Genomic DNA, 12,854 nt, shown 5'->3' on the forward strand with positions numbered 1-12,854 from the left:
ATGCAAGATCTACTTTCACTCTTTTTTATTTCTTCAGGATGTTACGTCAAATACTAGGATGTTTTTGCTTTCAAGTCTCGGTAAAAAATCCACCCCCATTTCTACTCAGCTTTTTGATACAGGCAAAAATTCTCAAAATTAAAATAGTAAGTAAGTCAAAATTAAGTCATATCCGAGTCACTCTGGCTTAGATTTCTAAGTGACTAAATGTCATACTATCCTAAATCATGCAGCTAGGAGTCTTTTTCTTAAACACAATACTTTTTTTTTAAACACAGTAGGAGTGCTAGTGAAGTGAAGCGAAGGCTAAGTAGAAGTAAAACAAGCAACTCACAAATGCTTTCTTATATTTTATTGTGATGGGGAGTCATAAAAATGGAGCAAAACTAAAATAAAAACAATACGAAAAGACAGTGGATTTGCAAGGGGGGGGGGGAGGAGAACAATGTGATATGCAGCCTTTGACAGTACAATGGAACAAGTTGGCACAGAACAGAAAACAGGGTGGCGGGACCATTGGAATTTGGCTTCAAAATAAAAAAGGGAGGCTTCATAACAAGATCCTTCATTAAAACGGCAACGACTCATGCTTTTAAAATCACAGAGTTTTAGAATTCAGTAGCTTCATAGCGACGCAGAGTGGATGCACATGTAACAAGTTTCTATTTCTCACTTCATTCCTGTCTTTTTTCTCTCTTTTTTTTTAGCTTACAACAGAAGTCATGTTTACAGAGTACATGTTTTATCTTTTTATGTTTTTTTTTTTGTTAAAACAAACTTCAGTTCCCAGAACCACATGTTGTTTTTTTTTGTTTGTCTTGAGGTTATTTTCATACTAAAATATATTATTGTATCAATTCAAACTACATTAATGTACACTACAATGTGTAATAAATAACCATAAAAGAAAATATAAAAATAAGACACAAATATAAAAAAGTCTTCTAAAAACTAAACAGGTACATTTTTTTTAATCTGCGAAAAGGGTTCTAATACTGCCATTGTCAAAAAATTATACAGAAGACACACAATTTTTTTTTTAAACAGACTAATATTATAAACACTGTTCGGTAAAACCAACTGAAAACACTTCAACACAGACCACATTCACTAACGTTTGCTTTCTAAAGTGCGGGACAGCTTTTTCTTTTCTTTTTTACCATCCGAAACAAGTGCACAAGTTTGGCTGGATTTTATAGTAAATACTTCTGTCTCCATTTTACTTCAAATTCATCTTGGTTTTGTTTATTTTTTGTATTTTTTTCCGTTCCAACCAGGTGGAGCAGAGTGTCTTAAGCTTAAAATATTTCAACCTAAAGAAAACAGAATTTTTTTAAACTGAAAGTTCAACATATTTAATATCGCTTCTTCTAAAAACTTTTACTATCATCGGGAAAGGAGTTTACAAGGCCTTACATATTCACAGGTAAGCTCAGTCTGGACTGCATTTCTCAACAGTTCCCACGCCTTCCTCAAAAGGTCTTTACTTTTTAACTACAATTTAAAGATTTTGGACATTGTGTAGCTAGGACTCTGTTCATCATTGTAAACTGATTATATTTGGGTTTTAAATTTGTGTTCCGACACAGTAAGACATTTAAAGGCACCATCCTGGCCCCTGGGAAATTATATTTGGCCTTTTACACTATTTATTGTCATTTAATAGACTTAACAATGAATCGATTAATCCCCAAAAACTAAACAAATGTCAGGAAAATCAATGGCCAACATTGATAGTATAGAAGCCCTAATACAGTGAATCCCTAACAAGTGGTCAAAATACTTTTTCTGCCTTGCAAATATTTAAATTCATTTCACAGGATGCATCTTTCAGCTAAAAACAAGCTGTTCTGTGCAAGTCGACAAACATTAGTCAATATGGGTCTTGTGTAGGTAACAGAGGGACAGAATACTTGCTACACGTGTAAAGAAGAAATTATAACACTGTTCAATGGCACTTTTAACAGCACACAGGTCTTGCATAAGGCTGGAGGCATTGGGGTGGAGCAGGGAACAGCCCCGGTCCTTCACGTACAATATGACTTCATTATTAAGCTAATAACACTGAATCTTTAAGATCAACCAAAATAAGGAGAAACTCGGTAAGAATGGGTGCGTGCGTTTCCCAAACCACAGCACAGCCAGGCGAAAATCTTCACCTGGAGACTCCACCTGTGCAGGCTACGCCGGGTTGCAAAAACTCAAGCCCCTGATGCTGGCTTTAAGGTTGTCACTCCACCTTCCCTGATAGGGCAAATTTGGTTACGGCGTACAGAAGCCGACGTCTCATCCCAGACTCCCCATCCCGCCCACAATCCTCCCCAAGAATACTTTGTTTTCCTTAAGGCTAACAGTCAAACTGAAAACTAAAGTAATGCTAACTAGCCAACGCTAACACAAACAACATCTTGCTAGCTAGTGTACGTATATAACACTGAAGGGCATACAATGCATGAGGCATGTATCCATAGGTAAACCAGGAATACTGTAGTGCAGAGGTTTTTGTTCGTAGAACTCAATAAAATACTGATTTAGGAAACTTCATTGGCAATAAAAAGGTATAGAAATCTCTCATCTTAACAGGTTAAAATGTTAAAATGTCAAATAAGATTAGTAACATTGACCAAATGAAAAAAGACAAACAAACAAAAACAACCTGGTATGTCTCAGTAACAAGTCTAACACGTTGATGGGTGAATTCTGTTTTAAAATCTGGACTTCTATAAACAATTTTAACACTGATATTTCATTTCCACAAGAAAAAAAAGTCACTATTTTTTTGTTTTATTTTTCTTTAAGTTCAGGCACACCTGGGATATTTGTTCACAGTAGTAGACCGTTAAGATCAGGTAACCACCGTGACTTTCTCGACTTTTCTGCGTCTTTGTCTGAATTAACTTGAAATGTCATAACCGAGGCATTATGAGATGTCCCGAATAAATTTTCCATCATTTTATTTGGCGTTTGTCACCACTTCTTCTGGGGATTCAGCGATGCCTGAGCCCTCCCTGATGCTTTTGTCCGTATTTACGTCACAGTCTGCCAATTCCTCTGTATCCGCGCTAGCCGCTTCCTCCTTCTCTTTAGCCCTTGCCTCCTTCTCTTCAGCCGCTTCCTCTTTCTCTTCAGTTGTTTCCTCCTGCTCTTCAGTGGTTTCTTCCTGCTCTTCAGTCGTTTCCTCCTTCTCTTCAGTCATTTCCTCTTTCTCTTCAGTTGTTTCCTCCTGCTCTTCAGTGGTTTCTTCCTGCTCTTCAGTCATTTCCTCCTTCTCTTCAGTTGTTTCCTCCATCTCTTTGTCCTCCACGTGGCCGTCCTCAAGCTCAACCTCCACCACGTCACAAACAAACTCGTTGTCCACCTTGTCTCTATCTGTCTCTTCCTCCTCAGCCGTGTCTTCCTCCGGCATCTCCTCGCCGTCCTCATCTTCCTCAAAGTTGCCCTCGTAGATCTCGCAATCGCCGTCGTCCACCTGAACCACCCGGATGTCGTCCATGCACATGGCCTCGTCGTCCTCGTCCTCGCTCTCCCTCTCGTCTGAGTCCATTTGGGAGGGCGGGGTTGTGGTCCGGCTGTCTGACTGCGGCCCGGCGCCAAGGGGGCTGCCGAGCTCCGACTGAGCCTCTTGTGGTCCAGAGCCGGAACTCGGCCCGTCCTTCTTGCAGTAGGAGTAGCGGTGGTTCATGTGCTGGGAGTATGAGCCTGAGTGGGAGAAACGCTTCCCGCATTTATCGCACTGGTAGGGTTTCTCCCCGGAGTGCAGCCGCGAGTGCTCGATCAGGTGGTGTTTGTGTTTGAAGGCCTTCTTGCAGATGCTGCACTCGTGGGGTCGCTTTCCTGCATATGACACAAAACAGAGTCAGAGAAATATACATATAAGTGAAATGCCGGTACCTAAAAAGTCTTGGAGTGGTTTATGGATTATTTTTAAGGATCCGGCCCCAACAAGAAAACATCACAAAAACATCTAACGGTGGTTGTGAGATAAATTAATAGAATAAGATAACACTGTGTTTATTAAGTGTTTCCTCTTGTCTCTTTCCTTTTCCCCCAAGACGTTTTTCAACGTTTTCAAAGCTTATAAAATTAGTTGATAAATCGATTAGTTGATTGACAGAAAAATAACTGGAAACCATTTTGATAAGGAATCAATCAAATTATTTTTCTAAAACAAAGGCCAAACATTGCTTTGGTCCAGCTTCTAAATTATGAGGAGTTGCTGCTTGTCTTTGATTAAAGTAATAATAAAGTGAAGTCTTTAGGTTTTGGGATGTTTGCTGTATGAAACAATAAACAATTTGATATCATCATCTTGGTCTTTGATAAACTGTGATTGAGCATTTTTCCCCCAAATTTTCAGACTTTTAAGGTCAAATGATTAATTGATCATCTTGATATTAAGCGTATAAATATTTTAAGGGTTCACAGGCCAAAAAGGGTGGCAGCAGCTGTTCTACGGTAAAAAAAAGAAGCAAATACTCAACCTACTCTATCTTTAAGGGGATCCTGAGATATTGACTGCTATAATTTGACACTGTAAAAAAACATTATATTATAACATTATAAGAATCTCCTTCTTTATTCAGTTGAGAAGGTATACAAAGTTCACAGTGGAGGTAAACAAGCGTTACAACTTGGAAATCTGGCCTGGCAAGGTAATTGCTGACTCATAGTTGTAAAGAATGCCCTTAAAGACTCTCAATAAACAAAAGTTATGTATTAGATATGTATGTAAGACATAGCCTGTGACTTTGTGTCTATGGTTTGTTTTTATGTGGATGTTGTCATGGGTGAACCATCTCATACCATCCATTTCAGAATGCAGCTTTAGGGAAAACTCTGGGTTTTCGGTTACAGAAAGGGAGGTTAGTCAAACCTGAGAGAGAAGTAACTCCAGCCCGTTTCAGAGGGAGAGGTAACTTAACCTCAGAGTCGGTTACTATGGTAACTGAGCCTGTGACCCTAATTGGTGGGGTGCCGGTTTTCTTCAATAAACCTCAAGTTTTAGTCTCCTCCTTCTTACACAGCGCTCTTTTATTTCCTTATTCATTCATTCAGTCGGTATTGGGCGCATTTTAGAGCAGTTTGTTATCCGCATGAATTGAAAAAGAGTGTTAACATTAACCATGTTAGGCAAACTATAAAATGTTTATTGTTCTGAAAATGGCATTTCCTTGTGTTGATGAAGAAGATGTATTATTTCGCAGGGAGTTAAACATAGGTTAGGAGAGGAAATCTAGGATTGTGTATAGATGCATTTTCATTTCCAGATAACCTTATCCCTTCCTATTTCACTAACGTCTCCCATTGTGGAAATGCTCTTACATCCCAGCACATTCTTTGTGTTGCATTACGTTTTTTTGCAAATGGGAGTTTCTTTACAATATTATTGATGCGGAGCATATTAGTAAAGCCACCGTAGCAAAGCGCCGTCAGAAGAATGTGACTTGCTCTAAAACATGTTTTAAACATTTGTGTAGAGTTTCCTGGACACAAACCAGGCAGAGACAATACAAATAAATAAATGATTGTAAATCATAATTCAGTTAATGATGGTGCTGCAACCTCAGAATGGGACTAGTGGTCTACTGTTTCGCCTGCAGGATTGCACCTAAATGAAATGATAGGTGTAGCCTCCTACTATTACAGTTTTCACCAGTGATATTATAGGTTACCTGTGAATATGTGTAAATATGAAATTCAATGTGTAAACTCTAATATAGTGGTATTAGAGCTGGTCAAGCAGCAATTTTCTCCCACACCAATTCTGGCTGATTTACTGAAGCGGCTGTGATGCTTCCTGAAACGGACCACTGTGCAGTGTAGCACACAGCTAACTGCTAACAGACTTTAATAAAACCATTGAATAAAACCATGATGAAGTGAAAATAACAAAAGTTTATTCACCTCAAAAGTCTCATCTGGATAAATACCTTTGTCAACTCTTTCTGAGCTGGTACTTGTATAGGCCAGTTGTCCAATAAAAGTTACAATCACAGTAAGTATAACATATTTAATAAGAGATGATATCACATGTAGAGTTAAGGCCTTAAAAACTACCTCTCTGCATAAAAAGGAAAACCTTGCTAAATAAATAAACCTATACTATTCAAATGATTACATTACCGAGCAAAGAGAGATTTGATAAATGTGATTATATATCATTATTATTATTTATAAGTAGGAAATGTATTAATTGTATTGTGTACGGCATACCCGTGTGTTCATATTTGTGCCTAAGCAAGGAGCTGCCCTTCTGGAAGACTTTGGAGCAAAGGTCACACGGGTAGACGCCGTTTTCCAGCCGCCGCTTCTTCATCAGCGTGGCTGAGTCCGAGTCGTTCTGCTCCTCCACCGTGGAAACAGCGTCAAAGCTGCTCTCCAGCCTCTTCCCCTGCTGTAAACAGATTAAAATGACATTTACTGTCAAATACTGTAATGGCATGTTTGGTTGAGGGAAATAATCCTAAAAGTAAAGAAAAAGAACTCAGTGATGGTCAAAGTTTAAATATAGGGCTTCAAAAATTTTAGTTTTTTTAAACATCATGTCATTATCAACAACAACAACAAAAAATATCGCAAAATGCTGCAACATAACGCCAAAGACAATCAGCGATCTAGTGTTGGTTAAAAAAAATATCAGTAGAAAACTACACATTACTCATTCTTTTTTGAAGTGCCTTTTATATTCAATTCAATGTTCCATTAGTTTAATAAAATAATGTTGGAAATGATTTCCTGTCCTTTGTTTTCATTAGACAAGCAATTTGTTGTATTTTAGCAGAATAGTGAAAGTAGCACAACTGAGTAAACTTTACTATCTGCTTATGTATCGCAAAAATATTGCTATCACAATGTTCAACGTTATCGCTTATTTTCCTCATTCATTGTCTTTGTGAGCTACCAAGAGTGTGTGAACACCCATGTGTGAAATTGTTTTTGAATAACTTGTTTGTTATTTTGTTTATACATGGTAGTTTATGTTTTCTTTCTCTTCTAATATTGTCTGATTTCATGTTTTTTTTGGACCCTAGAAAGACTAGCTGGTTGTCTAGGCAACAGCAAATGGGGAGCCTTATAATAAACTAAAGTGAACAAGTATAATAGCTTAGAAATAGGTAATTCAAAAGAATTGCCCAAAGATGAAATGTTGTTTTGTAGAAATAATAATGTTCAATACTACAAACCGTGTGGCCGTTCAGTACAACAGTCTTTGCTCCGGTGGTGCTGCCGGCTGTAGTTGCGTAGGTATAGGTAAGCTGGGGGATGAGGATGGTGCGTTTGGTCGTGGTGTTGATAGCGCTGAGACAGCCCATTGCGCCCTGACCAGCAATGGCCACTAACGTGGGAAGCTGTGTGGTAGTGACAATGTTGATAGGCCCTCCGGTCTTGTTGATGTAGAAAGTTTGCCCCTCCAGCTGCTCCTTCCTAAGGCAGGTCAGGTTCAGGGGGTGCTCCTGCTGCTTGCTGGGGGGCTGGGCTGTCTCCAATGCTGCTGCAATGTGTTTAGGGAGGGAGAGGTCAAGCGGCTCGGCCTGGGAGTCCGGGGCGTCCGGGTCTTCTGGCTCGCTCTTAACAATGACAAGGTCCCCAGCGTTGAGGCTTAGTGTTGAGGAGTCTGACAGAGACACGCTGCCAGATTCGGATGAGGCTTTGTTAGAGGTTTCTTGGGAGCTGTCCTCCTCTGCCTCAATGTTGTGATTTGAGGCATCCTCCGAGCTGAGACTTGTGGTTTCAGTCTTTCTGGAAACCATTGTAGCGACCCTACAATATTTGCCCACATTTTTCCCAGAGTTCATCTTGGCAAACCACTTTCTGACCACATCCACGGGAATCCTGATAGACTCCGAGATTTTGGACAGCTCCTTCTCGCTTGGTTTGGCATTGGAGGCAAAGTAGGTCTTGAGGAGAGAGAGCAGGTCATCAACAGGTGGCTCCTCCAGTGTCACCCCTGCCTCGCTGAGCAGAGCAGCAAACGAGGGGTCCAACGCGGCAGAGTCAACGGCCTCTCCGTTGGCTGCTTTGCGGTGCTGGAGGAGGTGTAACGCCTCCAGGTTGTCGGGACAATCATCGCAGAGTAAACACGAACTGGAGCTGTTGACTTTTGGCGTGTGAGGTGTTTGGGTGTATGAGGTCTTGACAGGTTCCATTTCTGTCTGCGTGGCTGTCTTTGTCTCCATGTCTGGGATTGCTACCATTTCGGGCTCGGCCTTTACAATGGAGAGGTCGGCCACCTCTGGGGTCAAAGGTCTGTCTGTCTTGGTGGGGGTGGGGGCCGCAGCAGTGGTGACTGTGGGAGGGGGAGCAGGATTGGTTTTGGCAACGAGCGGTGCAGGCTGGCCCGTGGCAGTGGTAGCAGCTGCAGGACTGATGCTGTAGTTGATGATGATCTTTGTGGTGCCGTCGTGATCCACAAAGGCCGGTAGGCTAATAATCTGCTGCTGGGGCTGCTGAACTACAATTCCCTGCTTTCCCTGCGTCACCACCCCGTTAGCTGTGCCCAGCACCTGCCTGAGCACGTTTCCATCCATTGCAACTTTAAGAACATTCTGCAAGTCGTTCAAGTTGATCCTGATGGGCGACATGAGGCCGACGGCTGGCACCACCATAGCCACGCCCTGAGGCAAGGTCGCAGCTGGAACCACAGCTGGCGGTGCAGTCCCTCCATTCACCACTCCGTTGGTACCAGCTGAAGTTGCCGGTTCCGCCATCATGGCTTTGCACTCATATTCCACAGGTTCAGATTTGATCTGGGTGATGGGCAGCTGCTCCTGGAGGGGCTTGCTGTCAGTCTTCTCTTTGATAATCATGCGGGCTGGAGCAATTACAACTGGTGTGATCTGTGTGGTGGGTGGGGGAGATTTGATTGGCAATCGAGGGACGCCATTGGGGGTTGCCGCACACTTCTTACTGCTAATGTGGGAGCTGTACGAGCCTGAGTGGGAGAATCGCTTCTTGCAGTTTGAGCATTCATATGGTTTCTCACCTAAGAGTGGCACACAGAGAAATTACAACAACTGTTAAAAGAAAAGAAGCACTAACCCTTGATTGATTCTTATTAATAATTAATCATCTTTGCATTAATGTTACACAAATGTAAGGTTTGGCAGTACGTCTGGGTTTACGATGAATGTGGTGTTATTGTCAACAGGCAAACTGCTTTCCTTTACTCTCGCTCTCAACTTCTTCTCTACTTCTTCTTGCTTATTCATCTAAACTTTGTTTGTATGGCCCCTGGCGCTGAGAATACTGCAACAGACAGCTCGTGTCTTAGACTCCTGCAGAGGCCCAGCCCACACAAGTTTTGTGCTTAATTAAATGCTTGACCTTTATGCAACAAAACATGGATCCCTCTGGGATCTTTGTATGCAATGCCAACCTGACTGCCCTAAATCCGCTGGCTACTTGGCGGTGTTACAGACATGTCGGGTAGAGAAAACATCTCCACCAGCTTATGACTACGAATAGAATGCTATAATGCTACTCCAATAACTAACATTGGACATAATGTAACATAACATAACTTGGACGCCACCTTGCCCACCTCTACGCCGCTTTGCAGCTCTGTTTGTAAGTACAACAACCAAGAAAAAAGAGATACTCTTACCTAGCCGTACAGAAACAACAGAGCAAGATTTTTTTTTTTTTTAAATATCCACCAGAATGAACAAAGAAACACGCTACAGCTCCACGCTTCTGCCTTTCTCTCGGACTCCCAGCATGCAAAGAGGAAGATTGGTACAACAAGAACTGTCAATGCAATGAAAAATGAAGACAGCAGTCCAACCTGAGTCTAACCTAAACAGTCTATAAGCCAGTCAGAAAACACAGACCTGAGACCAAATGATGTTGAAATACTGAATGAATAAAATCAGATAGGCCTTATAAAACATAAGAAACTTGACTAAAACAAATTTGTAACATACTCTGAGAAGTCAAAATCAGTAAATCATGTCCTGAGTAAACGGCACTGCTTTTAAAAAAAAGCAAATCGCTGCACTACTGACTGTGTTTACACTATATAGCCTAGACACTCTAATTAATCATTGCACACAAAAAAGTAAACTGTAAACCTTGCATGTATTATTGATTTCAAAAAGGTTTGTGATTCAATTTGGCAGTGAATGCACAAGAAAAAAAAAGGCATCAGAGCATTTTACATACCAATTTGTATTTGGACAATTTTGTTTATCCAACACTCTCCCTAAGTGTAACTGGATTGGAAAAGCATCCCATTGAGGCCCTGCATACAGAATTCTGTCCATATTAAAAGTCAAAAGAAAAACACCCACCAATCAATTAGGGCTGCACAATACTGGAAAAATCTTACAATGCGATATTTTTTTCTCTTGGGATATATATTGCAATATGAAAAAAGAAAAAAATAATTTTTAAAGATGACATAAATAGCTCTATTTGGAAATAATCATTCTCGACTACTACGGTGATTTTGTAGGGAAGTGCATCTACGTAGAAGAAAAAAATGAACAAGGATCTTTTCTCATGTGAACCATTCTTTGTTGAACTTTAATGCTTTACAAACACCAAAGCAAGTCAGCGCTGTGACTAACGTTACTCTTCTGAAGTGTTTTTGGAGAGGGAAATTAGGTAGAAATACGCTGGTTGACTAGCATGACACCACTGTATTCATATAATATTCAATCCAGGCAAATGTGTATGACAGTGACTGCACGTTGCTTCCTCTAAACGTCAGGTTGTGGTCAACTAGCAGGGCCAGCTTGTTAGTTTGATAAATTGATCAGACCTCCATATCACGAGCACTAGAAACAAACTCTGTATATCTAAGAACAATTAAATCAGTGTAAATGACATAAGAGCAGACACAGACTTCTGTAGTAGATTAGTATTACGTTTCGAGTGTAGCGTCGTAGCTCCGAACCGTAACGTTAGTTGGGACAGACGGACCCCTTGCCTCTTAGACTAACTATATTAGCTTTGGCCTAGCTGGTAGCAGCTTTCTGCTTGTTTCTTTAAGCTAACTATATTAGCTTTAGCCTGGCTGGTAGCATTACTACCTGGCATTAATCAGTTGAATTAGTTTGTATTTGCAGTGAACATAAAACACAGACTAATGTAGCTTCAGTGACTACCCATCAAAACTATGCGCATCACTGTGTCAGTGGCAGCTGCTGCCTAAGGTACTTTTCTACACACGGAGAGCCTCACTTCCCATAACAAACTCCGTCGGACTAACGTCACATACACCCGTTGGCCACATGGCTACCTGTCTTAAAAGGGATCGGTTGGATGGTAATAATCAAGTAAAACGGTGGAAGTTTACTTTTCTATCAAGCAGCAAAAAAGTTTTAGCGTCAACATCATAACGTCCTGCAATGTGACTATTGCGCATGCGCTCATTGCGATATCGATGCTAAAACACAATATCGTTCAGCCCTACAATCAATGCAGAGCAGAATAAAGCTACTACCACTGATTATCATTATAAAAATTATTATCAAAAAATTGACATGTTGGTTGGTTACATATGAAATTGTCACTCCAAACCCAAGAACAGAAACCCAGAAACAGAGAGAGAGAGAGAGAGAGACAAAGAGGTGTTGGCGAGTGGAGCAGAGGACTAAACGTGCAGTCCATGGTGCCCGGCCTTACCCAGACATGTGTGCTCTCATTGATCTTCCCAAAGTGCCTAAACAAAACAAAATATATATCTCTTTGTGCAGTGTTGTGTTGTGTTTTTTTTGAGTGTGTGTGTGTGTGACTGAGAGTGGGCGGTTTCTGCCGCAACAGCTCACCACTGTGAATGCGCAGGTGCTCCTTCAGGTGGTGCTTGTATTTGAAGGCCTTGGAACATTCGGTACACATGAATTTGCGGGTTCCACCTGTTCCTTCTGATCCACCTGTCGGCCGGTGGGTAACGTGACGCTGAGAAAGACATATATATATGTATAAATATATATATTTTTTGAAGCAGTCAATAAAGACCGGAAGCTAAGAAGCTAATAGGAAGACCATGAAATAGAAATAAGTAATACATCTTTATTTTTCTATTGCATAAGCTGTTTAGCATTCATAAATGAGTGAAGTGAATCAGAATTTAACACAGACTAAAAGCTTTAGGCTCTTACAAAAAAAACTGTAAAAATTTCCTTTTTTTCAGTTTTACTGAAGTTGATTGTTGACAGTTGATTATCTATGCAGGCTTTTTAGTTTATGACTGGATATGCAGATAGCAAAGTTGAATGTTGATTTTGAATGAATAATGAATCAGAGTGCATGAAAGCAGACCCAAAAGTCAATTAATTTGTCAGGCAACCAGCACATACCACACCCAACTACAATTTAAGAGAAAGACAAGACAAGGCAAGACTAGTAAAGCTGATACAAGATTTGTAAACTAATTTGTGGTAATCTAGATTAAAATCCAAAACAAAGAAAAAATTCTTAATATGAGACTTCCCAACATTCAAACCAGATAATATACAGTGTGTATACATATATAATTTCTGTAAAACAGGTGGCTGATTTACCAGGAATGATAAAATCTTGTGCTAGACACATGTAAGGCAGCCCACAGTCTAAAACCTGGGTCAGCGTGGATGCTTCTGGTGTTACCTGCTCCCTGGTGCCCCTGTGGTGGCTCATGTGCCTCTCCAGTTGTGACCGGTATGTGAATGTGTAGCTGCAGTGCGAGCAGCTGTAGTTGTCCTCGCTGGTCTCGTGGCGATACTTGATGTGCTCCTTCAGCGAGGCATTGCGCTTGTAGCCCCGAGAGCAGTACGGGCAGGTGTGCAACTGGGAGAAGGAATCTGGTGTGCCTGAGAAAAAGACAGCAGAGACAGATACATAGAGGGTGATGCTTTCATTTTCCAAAGTGC

The 12,854-nt window shown here is 40.9% G+C and overlaps 1 protein-coding gene across 3 annotated transcripts in view; it reads right to left on the reverse strand.

Moving 5' to 3' along the window:
* Positions 1 to 337: 337 nt before the first annotated feature.
* LOC117953608 (zinc finger E-box-binding homeobox 1-like) overlaps positions 338 to 12,854 on the reverse strand; it is an 82,726-nt gene continuing 70,209 nt past the window's right edge. For 2 of the 3 annotated variants that reach the window (XM_034886782.1, XM_034886783.1), the window contains exons 4-8: positions 12,592 to 12,794; positions 11,772 to 11,901; positions 7,185 to 8,983; positions 6,214 to 6,394; positions 338 to 3,834 (exon numbers count right to left, since the gene is read on the reverse strand). In XM_034886782.1, coding sequence (XP_034742673.1) covers positions 2,954 to 3,834; positions 6,214 to 6,394; positions 7,185 to 8,983; positions 11,772 to 11,901; positions 12,592 to 12,794 — 3,194 coding nt within the window. In that variant the 3' untranslated portion in view covers positions 338 to 2,953. The remainder of the gene's footprint in view (positions 3,835 to 6,213; positions 6,395 to 7,184; positions 8,984 to 11,771; positions 11,902 to 12,591; positions 12,795 to 12,854) is intronic. The other variant, XM_034886784.1, reaches the window with a different exon arrangement.

This window comes from Etheostoma cragini, chromosome 12 (genome assembly GCF_013103735.1).
Source record: "Etheostoma cragini isolate CJK2018 chromosome 12, CSU_Ecrag_1.0, whole genome shotgun sequence".
NCBI classification, from domain to species: Eukaryota; Metazoa; Chordata; class Actinopteri; order Perciformes; family Percidae; genus Etheostoma; species Etheostoma cragini.